At 42.6% G+C, this 12,647-nt stretch overlaps 1 protein-coding gene across 4 annotated transcripts; it reads left to right on the forward strand.

Moving 5' to 3' along the window:
• Positions 1-521: 521 nt before the first annotated feature.
• Positions 522-8,038, forward strand: LOC123071313 (uncharacterized). Of its 4 annotated transcripts, XM_044494844.1 has the most exons (6): positions 522-954; positions 1,039-1,306; positions 1,462-2,319; positions 6,813-6,942; positions 7,076-7,169; positions 7,473-8,038. In XM_044494844.1, the coding sequence occupies exons 3-6, from the start codon at positions 2,255-2,257 to the stop codon at positions 7,556-7,558; spliced, it is 375 nt and encodes a 124-aa protein (XP_044350779.1). In that variant the 5' UTR covers positions 522-954; positions 1,039-1,306; positions 1,462-2,254; the 3' UTR covers positions 7,559-8,038. The 4 variants fall into 4 exon arrangements, with proteins under 4 accessions (XP_044350779.1, XP_044350778.1, XP_044350780.1 ...); XM_044494843.1 differs by having other exon boundaries at positions 522-1,306; XM_044494845.1 differs by having other exon boundaries at positions 522-1,306; positions 1,657-2,319.
• The last annotated feature ends 4,609 nt before the right edge of the window (positions 8,039-12,647 follow it).

Below are 12,647 nucleotides of genomic sequence, written 5' to 3' on the forward strand. Positions count from 1 at the left end.
CACCTTAAAGTTATTCTTTTAATTCATCTATTCAAGAGTTCGTACCAAAATAACGCAAAGTTATTCTTTCTGTTTGATCTATCCGAGAGTTCGCACTAAAATAACACCATATGCATGATACGCATCAACCAACTCTAATGTCACCTAGACACTACAATGTCACCACAAGTATACATGAGTTAATTATACGATACGCATCAAACAATTTCAGATTCATAATACTCGATCCAACACAAAGAACCTCAAAGAGTGCCCCAAGATTTCTATCAGAGAAACAAAGGCGAGAACGTGCATTAATCCCTATGCATAGATTGCCCCAATATCACCTCGGGAATCCGCGATTTGAGTGCCAAAACATATACCGAGTGAATCTTTCCCTAATAATAAAGAACAATTGACTCCGTCGGGTTCACCGTCATGATGATTTTGCAAAAAAGTCCCTGTCGTTTCAGATGTTCAAGCCGCAGTCATCGGTGAGTTGAAAAAAATGGTTCAATAAATCATTTCGGGCTGCAAATCGAGCAGCGGCTCTCCCAATCCAATTGGGAGGAGGAGGATGACGGCGGTAGGGCTCCGAGAGTCGGGGCACATCGGGGAAGCAGCTAAGGTCGGTGCCTGATCTGACCGGGAGGAGGAGGACAGCGGCAGGGCTCCGGAAGTCGGGGAAGCGGCGGAGGTTGGCGCGAGGCGGATCCGGTCGGGACCGGATCCTGCAGATCGAGGACGCGCACCGGCACCGAGTAACTGTGTCGGTGGCGGCAGAATGGGAGGAGTAATGAGATGCACGCCGCGGGAAGTCACGGGTGGGCGCGGCCATGGGACGAGTCGCCCTGGATCTGCCACCGGACCTCGAGAGCACCGGGGTTCTCTGCTTTGAATTTCCCTGCTAGCTCCCAGTCCTCCCCGACCTTCACAGGATCAAGATTTTGTTGCCCCTACACCTGGGCGACCATGGTGAGCGACCATCCAACAAACTAGCATGGCTACCTGCTCCTCATGACCCCATCTCCTTGCGCTGTACCGTGATGGTCCGACTAGGTGCTTCCCGGCGGCGGCTTCCCCGCCTAGCCTTCCAATGGCTCAAGATCTAGCGGCCCTCTGCTCCTCGACGCCCCACATTGAGCGCTCAATCCCGGAAACAGCCCCGCCAAGTTGTCGCTCCCCATCTCCCCGCATCATCTCGAGATGGTCCGGTTGAAAGCCATGCCAACGGCGGAGCGTGTGTTGTCCAGGGAAGCCGGCTCCTCCACCCATGCTTCCTCCTCTATAAGGCCGGCAACGACACAACTTTGACAACTTCGTGCAGGTACACACATGCAAGTGCTCCCCTGCATCATCCATTGCGATTTAATGTGAAATCCAATTGGGATGTATTGATAAAAACCAACGTTTCATTGTTTTTTTTATGTCTTGAATTACTTTGATCATTTCGGTAAGATTAAACTGATGGATACCTTGCAGGTCTGTACAATATGAGGCAAGCAATACAAATGCATGGATTGCACATACATCTGACCATAAGATGGAACTCAATAATACAACACTATACTATGAATTCCTGAGATGCCAAGGGATACCTTCGGGAGGTCTACAATAGCTGATTGTAGAAGATGCATTTAACCTCTTAAATTTACTGATCCTGGCTATATGGTGCAGATAGTGGCCATGGTGGATGGGTGGTACGAAGTTATGTGGGTGCTGCATTTTATGGCCATAGGCCGCTTGCCACAGTCCAACTCCCTGCTTGTGGCCTCTGAAGGTAGGGTAACTATAACTGAGCTGCGTCTGTAGACATGGTCCAACATGTTTAGGCGTTTATGAATTGGGAAATGTTCACTGTTCATTGCGCATTGAAGTTTTTCTGTCCATAGTGCTTCACGCCGGTAACTAATAAGACATTGTTTTTGCCAATGTACACATAGAGAATACATGCCACTGTAGATGTTTTTTGAAGGAGGTCAGCTACTTGCGTTGTGCAAATCAACAAGTACTCCTCAGAACTAAGGTTACTCTAATTAAGCAGCTCACTAGATAACTTTAAGAATTTTCCCACATGAAAATAATAACCTTGAACATCAGATCTTCTATTCAAACTCTTTTTCTATGTGTGAACCTCAACAGACAACTTCCAGTAGACCTGGCCAACTAAAAGCTCTTAGCTTGTAAGCTCTCGCTCGGGTACTGTATTTGCAAATCATTGTATTTTCTCGAAGATTGGTGCCTAACTACCAAACGTCTTTTGCCAAGGGTAAGAATGTGTTTGACAACTTCACATAAACTGTATGCTTGCTGCAAGAAGACTGGTATCAATATTACTAGGTAAGTAGACATTGTTTGAATTATTTTTTATTATTTGTATTATATTAATTGCTCTCTGCTTTGTTCTAACTGGGTATCATTGCTACTTGGTCCTCTGTTAATTGTACAGAAACTAAATTATCTGAATTTACAGCCTCTGAGGTTCTTTAGTTTCACCCCTAAACATGATATTTGCAAGTTATCTTTCACTTGAAAGGCATGCTTTTGTTGTACTTTTTCTTAGTTGGTTTAGGTTTATTGGATGCTCCAATTTCATCCTATCGTCATATGTGCAATCGGATTTACAAAACCATGAGAAAGCAATTTATGATGTTACAAAAGCAATCATCTTTTGTTTGTCAATGTCGCATTCTTCATAGTTGTTAGTTACGAGATGTGCTAGAACATGATATGCTAGAACGACACACATGTGTGATTTTGCCCGGGCTTTCTGATTTCAAGCGCATGGGTTTCTTGAGAGGCTCAAGTAGCAGGGCTTCGATCTTGATATCCCGCGAGTCCACGACATAGTTCATCGAACCAACTACCCCTTACTCATGTTGTATGTCTTGAACCAACGTCACATGACCAAGTTCCTCAACCCGGCCGACCCTTGTAGACATGTTTGTGCAGTGGCTCAGCTCATTACCTAGCGATTAACTACGTTCGGACCGATTGTGATCAGGTGGACATCATGGTCGAGTCTTGATCCATGCTTATTGGGCTAGGAGGATGCGATATTTTTTACTCCCGTTGCAACGCATGGGTATTTGTGCTAGTCAATATAATACCCTATTGTCACCACGGGTATTCATATGCAAGACATATATCAAGTGCTCTCAAATTTATAAAAGTATTCAATCTAAAAATCTCAAAGGGGAAACTAAATTCATCACAACAAGATAGAGAGGGGAAAACACCATATGATCCAGCTATATTAACAAAGCCCGTGTTACATCAAGATTGTGACGTCTCAAGAACACAAGAGAGAGAGAGAGAGAGAGAGAGAGATTAAACACATAGCTACTGGTATAAACCCTCAACCCCGAGGGTGGACTACTCCCTCCTCATCATGATGGCCGCCGGGATGATGAAGATGGTCACAGGTGATAACCTCCCCCTCCGGTAGAGTGCCAAAACGTGGTCTAGATTGGTTTTTCGTGGCTACAGAGGCTTGCAGCGGTGGAACTTCTGATCTAGGGTTATTTCTGATGGTTTCTCTATTTATAGGATTTTTTGGCGTCGGTTTCATGCGAAGATGGGCCTCGAGGTGAGCACAACCCACCAGGGCACGCATGGGCCCCCTGGCACGCCCCGGTGTCTTGTGCCCTACTCCTTCACCTTCTGGTCCTTCCATGAAGGTTCAGGGGTCTCTTTTGTTCAAAAAAAATCGTCAAAAAGTTTCAGATCATTTGGAGAACTTTCATTTCTGCACAAAAAACAACACCACGGTAATTCTGCTGAAAACAGCGTCAGTCCGATTTAGTTCCAAGCAAATCATACCAAAACCATATAAAATTATTGTAAACATGGCATGAATACTTCATAAATTATAGATACGTTGGAGACGTATCATCAATCCAAAATTTAGTAGACTAGCAAACAAAAAGTGCAATATGTACATTGTTATACCCCGTATCCTACACCATCATTGTTGCGACTAGTAGCCATACTGAAGTTGCTAGTCCATACCATGATCTTTTTCCTGAACCCGTGAGAATTTCTCCACGCCACATTAGTGCTAGATTGACTCTGTATTCCCTTAGTGTGTGAGTCTTCTGTTGTCACTGTTGCTTAAGAGAAGTGATAAAGTTATTCTGCAAAGGAGGAACTTTAGCAATAACGCATCTAGCGACAAACTTGTCGGGCAACGGACGCTTGAGGGCTCAAGCTCATTAACAATGTAAATGTATCACATGGGCCTATTCTATCACGTGACCGGTGTCAACCATCTTGTAGTTATGGGACTACTCCATATCATATAGTTCACTACCATCATTAGTTGCGAGCACATCACATAGCTCGGTATTATGCCTGCACAAATACGCATCCATCAACTTGTCTCCAATCGCACACAAAATGACACCCACAAAGTCGATGGCGGCATCCATGAACGCTTTATCTTGGTCAGGAGTAAGGTTTCCTTTGAGAAAACCACCTGCCACCCAGCACATGTTCATGGTCATGAGCCACAAGATGGTTTTGGTCTACCCAACTTAAAGTGTGCACCATAAACGAGTTTAGTTTAAGTGTAGTCATAAGGCCCTAAATATGTTTCCCCTAAAAATGGCATTTTTCAATCATTTTAATCCACATGAAAATCATGACGAGAATGCTAGCAGGATTAACGTATGTAATCTTATTAGGCCGGCACATATCAGGCATATATATGAAGGTATCGAGCAATGCAAACGGATGAACCACTAAACATAGGATGATCATATTATACCTCCTTCCAATCAAGAAGCTCATTCATGAAATACAACGCGCGGGGAGGAGACGGGGGGGGGGGGGGGCAAACGATGGAGGAGGAGCACATGTATATCACACTTCTTCTCATGCTTCAATTATATGTGGATGATGAGAGTTCCTTACATATTGGTGCAAACTCCCCTCCACTTTCCACGTGGGACTATATTACTACCCATGACATGAAACCACAAATGTGCATATGAAAATTATTCAGAAAATAATTGATACATGGGCCTAAAGCTCTTGTGTATTCCAGGGATTAGATTATAACACATGGATTTGTTACCATAAAGGGGTAACTCCTATTAGGGGAGATTTTTCGATGTGTGATGCCGATGAGCCGATGCATGGTGCTCGCTCGGGACAGAGGAACGTTACTGTTTCTTTGGATTTTATGTGGGAGTATAAGTGTACTATACACGAAGCACACATATGCTATTATAGAGAGTATGGGTCTACTAATGCAAGGAGTATGGGTAGTCACGTGAAGTACAAGTTTTTTTTTGAGAATCGAAGTACAGGTGTGTTTATACACATGAAGTGCACATATACTACATCAGAGTAGTACAGAGTACACTACCACATAAAGTGCAAATGTGTTGCATGAGGAGTACGTACACACGGGACACACATTGACACCGGAGTTCAAGTACATTACATATGAGGTACAAGTACACCATGTGTGGTAGTACAAGTATACTAAAACAAGAAGTCGCGTAAAAACTTGTCAAAATCTTTCAAGATAGGATCTAGTTTGAAGATCTCGAGGAACACAACGGTGATAAAATTTGCAGTTTGATTTAAGAGAATTCATTTTGACATTGAATCTCACAAAAAAATTGCACATACAATCAACCACCATCCATCAATCAGTGGATAAATACCTACCAAAACTCTCTCATGCCGCTTGTCGTCACCACGAAAGTTTGAAGATGATCTCTGCATAGGAAATTTTTTATTTTGAGACAAGCATAGGAAAAAACTTGATTACGTGAAAAAGACGGAGAACAAGAACTTCAAGTAGGCCGGTTCAGACTCCAAATCTGGCCCGCATATTCTGACCATATAGCCACAGTCAGCCCACATCACACCATCGGCCAGAACCAGCCCAACCATTTGGGTCACATGACCAGTAAATACATATTTGCCGCTCGTTGCGGCAATGAGTCGCTGAAACGCAGAGGGGAGAGGAAATGAACGACTAATTGGTCAGCCCATTTTTAGGGTAAGACAACTTTTCGTAAAAAACTATTTTCTTATAAAAATTGCGCAAATTCGAAAAAATGTTTGTAAATTTGGAAAATCATTCATTTAGAAAATGAAATTTCGAAGAAATCGATGTTTTACTTTTTTTTGGAAAAAATCACAAATTTTAAAATTTTTGTGTTTTGAAATTTTAATGTTTTTCCCAAAAAAAATCTGAATTACAAAACAATGTTGATGTTTTCAAAAAATATTCTAAATTTGAAAAAGAAATTGTGTTTTGAAAATACGTTGGTATGAATTTGCAAAACATGTCCGCGTTTTAAAAAATATTCACCTTTTCCAGAAAATGTTTGTGCTTCTTCACAAATTTATGTTTTGAAAAAATATTAGAAAATTTTGAAAATATTCACATTTTCAAAAACTGGCCACATCTTTTTTAAGATTGCTATAGTACCGGTCAAGTCACTATAGTACACGTCCTGTCAAGTCGCTACAGTCGGAATATCCTATTTGACGCATTTTGCGTCAAATTGTCGAGGTATCGCACACCCCTCGACTCGTTTGGGCCGGCCTTTTTATTTCCTGTTCGTTGTCCCCCTTCCTCCCTCGACGGCTTCGTTCATTCTCTGCAAAGAAGCTTTCCCTTCCTCCCTCGTGCCTGGATCCGCTTTACCTCCATCGTTCGACCGCTTTTTCACCTGCTTCTTCCTCCGGGATCCTACTCCGGCAAGAGACCGCCGCCCTCCTAAGGAGCCGTCGGGTCTTTGTGCGTCCTTTTCATCCATGCCACCGCATCAGATCTGGCTAACTTCGTCGCGTTGGATCTTTATTTGCAGGTCGTCAGTATCTCCAGCGTGGGCGTCGACGCCGTCTAGGGTTCCGACAAGGTCGGCGTCGTCTAGGGTTCTGTCAAGGTCAGCACCGTCTAGGTCCCCGTCAAGCTTCGTCAAGCTCGGCGTCAACGAGGTAAACGCGCCCAAATTCCCATGTTATGGACCTTGCTCGGCGTCGACAAGGTCCATCCCCGTACGCGTCGCTCTGCGGCGCCACTTGCACCGACACTCCCATCTGACTGTGTTCACCCCTTTGCCGGCGGCAGGTGCGACGGGCGGAGGCGGCGGGGAGTGGAGCTTGTTTGGATTGTAAACCAGAAGCTGTCCTTGGCATCCCGGGCTTGATTGCCGCTTTGGAAGGTAGCAAGTCTTCTTCCCTAAAAAAAGGTCTTCTACGTACTATACAAAACTGAATTCTCTCACAAAGAAAGTTCTAAAATGAGGCATGTAAGTAGCAAGCTGAACTCAGATCCCATCCGACATGCACATGACATGCCATGATGAATGATGATGCTTGTGTGATGAACCGCACAACCAGGCCACCTTTCTTTTCATACTCTGTAACCTGTCTCATGTTTTGGTCTGAATTATGTCTACTTTCTGAATGTCTAAGTTCTGGTTGGTTTCTGATTTCTGAATGTGTTGTGTTTTGTTCTTCTGCAGCCCATCCTGCACACGGGGGTAGGCGCGGACGTGAGGCTCGAGGGCTACTACCACGTATGGCCGGCCTTGTGGACAAGCAGCGGTAGGGACATACATAGACTGAAATATGAACTCAACTGAACATATGTACTCTTGAATCCGTGCATAATGTCATGTGGAGCGTTTTTTTATTTGATTTGGATGTTTCTGATATTAGACAAGGGGTTGTGCTCAGAGATTTCGGATTCAAGGGTATGATTCAACATGTTGTTGTTAGGAGGTTGTGTGTTCTAGCACTTGGCCTTGGGATTTCTGTTTTTGTTTCTTGATGATGATAGGGTGGTTTGTGTAGGTTGACATAGAAGTTTTTCTATGTTTTATAAATGTTATGTTTATTTTATGAATTTTGTAGCAGCAACATGGATTAGTTCTGGAGACTTATTAGCATGTATTAGGTTTTCTTCTATTCAACCGTTGGTAAGCATGCATCTATTAACATTTAGGTCGCTTGTCCATATTATAGGCTGGAGTAGTTTTGTAAATGTTAGGCCATGAATTTATTCACATGTTTGTATTGATAAACGATGCATGTGTTGCATCCTACCCGCACGACTTTGTTTTTTAATGTTAAAAAGTTTTCTTTAATTTGCAATTGATGCCCTGAATAGTCCTTTGCTTCCACAGTAGTGTTCTGGTGTTTTAGGTAATTTCCTCTGTTGTTCTAGGAGCAGTACTACCAATTTTTTTTCACACTATATTTGTGAAATTATACAGATACAAATTTTGTTGTTAGTTGCAGTATTTTGGGTGGACATAGTTAGTTAACAATGATTTTGTAGTATGGTGTCATTCATCTACCATACTTCCGTATCATTTTCCTTGCAAGTATTATCATAACATGATTGTTCATGGTGTTCTTGTCCTTTGTGTTGCTTAGCAATTATTCTTTGGGCACACACACAAAAGCAGAACTTGTCTAGCAATCCCTTTTAAGTACTAACATAGTCGTTTGATCTTTTTACTGTCATTGATATAGTTTGTTGACCTTTTTTCTATGATAATGTATTTAGTGTTTTCATTATCATGCCTTCTTCTGCGAATAGCACAACCATCAGTGATTCTAAATACTTGAATTATGTTCTTTGAATAATGTTCCTTGGAAAATGTTTCTCTACATACTTGAATTATGTCCCATAATAATGTTCACTTCGAAATGTTCCTTGGAAAATGTTCCGCCAATAACATTCCCTACAAAATTGTTCCTTCAATATTTGATCCCTAAATTATGCCCCTTTCAATATGTTTCCTAAATAATGTTCCTTGGAAATTGTTCATCGAATAATGTTCCCTAAATACTTGAATTATGTTCCTTGAATAACACTTGAATAATGTTCCTTGGAAATAGTTCCCTAAATAATGTTCCGCCAATAATGTTCCATACAAAATTGTTCCTTCAATATTTGATCCCTAAATTATGCCCCTTTCAATAATATTTCCTAAATAATGTTCCCTCGAATTTGTTCACCGAATAATGTTTCCTAAATACTTGAATTATGTCCCCTAATAATGTTCACTTGGAACTATTCCTTCGATAAATTTTTCCGCTCAATATTTATTTATCCCTAAAAAATGTTCCGCCAATAATGTTCCCTACAAAATTGTTCCTTTATTTTTTATTGTTTCATAAATAATGTTCGTTTGAAACTGTTCCGTAAATAATATCCCCTAAATACTTGAATAATGTCCCCTAATATTGTTCATTTCGAAATGTTCCTTTGGATAATGTTTGTTCAATATTTTGGACCCTTTGTTCAAATAGTGTTCGCTAAATAATGATACTTGAAAAATGTTTCCCTAATTTCTGTAATGTTCACTTCAAATTGTTCCTTCTATAATGTTCCCTACAAAATTGTTCCTTCAATATTTGGTATATAAATAATGTTTCTTCAAAAATGTTCTCTACATAATGTTCCTAATACTTGAATAATGTTTCCCAAATAATGTTATCTTGGGAATGTTCCTTTGATAAAGCTTTTCGCTCAAATTTTTTATGCCTCCAATAATGTTCCCTACAAAATTGTTCCGTTAATATTTGTTTCCTAAATAATGTTCCTTGGAAATAGTTCCTTACATAATGTTCCCTACAAAATTGTTCCTTTAATATTTGATCCCTAAATTATGCCCCTTCCAATAATGTTTCCTAAATAATGTTCCTTGGAAATTGTTGTTGGAAATATGCCCTAGAGGCAATAATAAAAGTATTATTATATTTCATTGTTCATGATAATTGTCTTTTATTCATGCTATAACTGTATTATCCGGAAATCGTAATACACGTGTGAATACATAGACCTCAATATGTCCCTAGTGAGCCTCTAGTTGACTAGCTCGTTGTGATCAACAGATAGTCATGATTTCCTGGCTATGGACATTGGATGTCGTTGATAACGGGATCACATCATTAGGAGAATGATGTGATGGACAAGACCCAATCCTAAGCATAGCACAAAGGTCGTTTAGTTCGTTTGCTAGAGCTTTGCCAATGTCAAGTATCTCTTCCTTAGATCATGAGATCGTGTAACTCCCGGATACCGTAGGAGTGCCTTGGGTGTATCAAACGTCACAACGTAACTGGGTGACTATAAAGGTGCATTACAGGTATCTCCGAAAGTAGCTGTTGGGTTGACACGGATCGAGACTGGGATTTGTCACTCCTATGACGGAGAGGTATCTCTGGGCCCACTCGGTAATGCATCATCATAATGAGCTCAAGGTGACCAAAGTGTTGGCCACGAGATCATGCATTACGGTACGAGTAAAGTGACTTGCCGGTAACGAGACTGAACAAGGTATTGGGATACCGACGATCGAGTCTCGGGCAAGTAACGTACCGATTGACAAAGGGAATTGTATACAGGGTTTGATTGAATCCTCGACATCGTGGTTCATCCGATGACAACATCGAGAAGCATGTGGGAGCCAACATGGGTATCCAGATCCCGCTGTTGGTTATTGACCGGAGAACGTCTCGGTCATGTCTACATGTCTCCCGAACCCGTAGGGTCTACACACTTAAGGTTCGATGACGCTAGGGTTATAAAGGAAGTTTGTATGTGGTTACCGAATGTTGTTCGGAGTCCCGGATGAGATCCCGGACGTCACGAGGAGTTCCGGAATGGTCCGGAGGTAAAGATTTATATATGGGAAGTCCTATTTTGGCCACCGGAAAATGTTCGGGATTTTTCGGTATTGTACCGGGAAGGTTCTAGAAGGTTCCGGAGTGGGGCCCACCTGCATGGGGGGACCCACATGAACGTGAGTAGTGGGGGAAAGGCCCCACACCCCTGGTCAAGGCGCACCAAGATCCCCCCTTAGAAGGAATAAGATCATATCCCGAAGGGATAAGATCAAGATCCCTAAAAAGGGGGGATAACAATCGGTGGGGAAGGAAATGATGGGATTTCTTTCCTCCCACCTTGGCCAACGCCCCAATGGACTTGGAGGGCAAGAAACCAGCCCCTCCACCCCTATATATAGTGGGGAGGCGCATGGGAGCTTAACACAAGCCAAGGCGTAGCCCCTCCCCTCCCCAACACCTCTCCTCCTTCGTATATGCTTGGCGAAGCCCTGTCGGAGTACTGCTGCACCAACTACACCACGCCGTCGTGCTGCCGTTGGAGCAATCTTCCTCAACCTCTCCTTCCCCCTTGCTGGATCAAGAAGGAGGAGACGTCTCCCGTCCCGTACGTGTGTTGAACGCGGAGGTGCTGTCCGTTCAGCACTTGGACATCGGTGATCCGAATCACGTTCGAGTACGACTCCATCATCACCATCCCCTTGGCTAGCTTCCGCTCGTGATCTACAAGTGGTATGTAGATGCAAACTCTCTCCCTTGACTCGTTGCTTAGATGAACTCATAGATGGATCTTGGTGAAACCGTAGGAAAAATTTTAATTTTCTGCAACGTTCCCCAACAGTGGCATCATGAGCTAGGTCTATGCGTAGTTCTCTTTGCACGAGTAGAACACAATTTTGTTGTGGGCGTGGATTTTGTCACCTTACTTGCCTCTACTAGTCTTTTCTTGCTTCGGCGGTATTGTGGGATGAAGCGGCCCGGACCAACCTTACACGTACGCTTACGTGAGACCGGTTCCACCGACTGACATGCACTAGTTGCATAAGGTGGCTGGCGGGTGTCTGTCTCTCCCACTTTAGTTGGAGCGGATTCGATGAAAAGGGCCCTTATGAAGGGTAAATAGAAGTTGACAAAATCACGTTGTGGTTATTCGTAGGTAAGAAAACGTTCTTGCTAGAACCCAATTGCAGCCACGTAAAAGATGCAACAACAATTAGAGGACGTCTAACTTGTTTTTGCAGCGATTGATCATGTGATGTGATATGGCCAGAAGTTGTGATGAATGATGAATTGTGATGTATGAGATCATGTTCTTTGTAATAGGATTCACGACTTGCATGTCGATGAGTATGACAACCGGCAGGAGCCATAGGAGTTGTCTTTATTTTTTGTATGACCTGCGTGTCATTGAAGAACGCCATGTAACTCACTTTACTTTATTGCTAAACGCGTTAGCCATAGAAGTAGAAGTAGTCGTTGGCGTGACAACTTCATGAAGACACGATGATGGAGATCATGGTGTCAAGCCGGTGACAAGATGATCATGGAGCCCCGAAGATGAAGATCAATGGAGCTATATGATATTGGCCATATCATGTCACAACTATATAATTGCATGTGATGTTTATTATGTTTATGCATCTTGTTTACTTAGGACGACGGTAGTAAATAAGATGATCCCTTACAAAAATTTCAAGAAGTGTTCTCCCCTAACTGTGCACCGTTGCTACAGTTCGTCGCTTCTAAGCACCACGTGATGATCGGGTGTGATGGATTCTTACGTTCACATACAACGGGTGTAAGACAGTTTTACACAGCGAAAACACTTAGGGTTAACTTGACGAGCCTAGCATGTGCAGACATGGCCTCGGAACACGAGTCGTATGGAAGATACGATCAACATGAGAATGTTCACCGACGATGACTAGTCCGTCTCACGTGATGATCGGACACGGCCTAGTCGACTCGGATCGTGTAACACTTAGATGACTAAAGGGATGTCTAATCTGAGTGGGAGTTCATAATTTGATTAGAACTTAATTATCATGAACTTAGTCTAA

Source organism: Triticum aestivum, chromosome 3B (genome assembly GCF_018294505.1).
Source record: "Triticum aestivum cultivar Chinese Spring chromosome 3B, IWGSC CS RefSeq v2.1, whole genome shotgun sequence".
NCBI classification, from domain to species: Eukaryota; Viridiplantae; Streptophyta; class Magnoliopsida; order Poales; family Poaceae; genus Triticum; species Triticum aestivum.

Coding starts and splice junctions, on each gene's coding strand:
- LOC123071313 (XM_044494843.1), top strand. CDS start 2,255: ATGTGTTTGACAACTTCACATAAACTGTATGCTTGCTGCAAGAAGACT. Junction 2,320..6,812: donor ACTGGTATCAATATTACTAG/GTAAGTAGACAT, acceptor CTTTATTTGCAG/GTCGTCAGTATCTCCAGCGT. Junction 6,943..7,075: donor TCAAGCTCGGCGTCAACGAG/GTAAACGCGCCC, acceptor TGCCGGCGGCAG/GTGCGACGGGCGGAGGCGGC.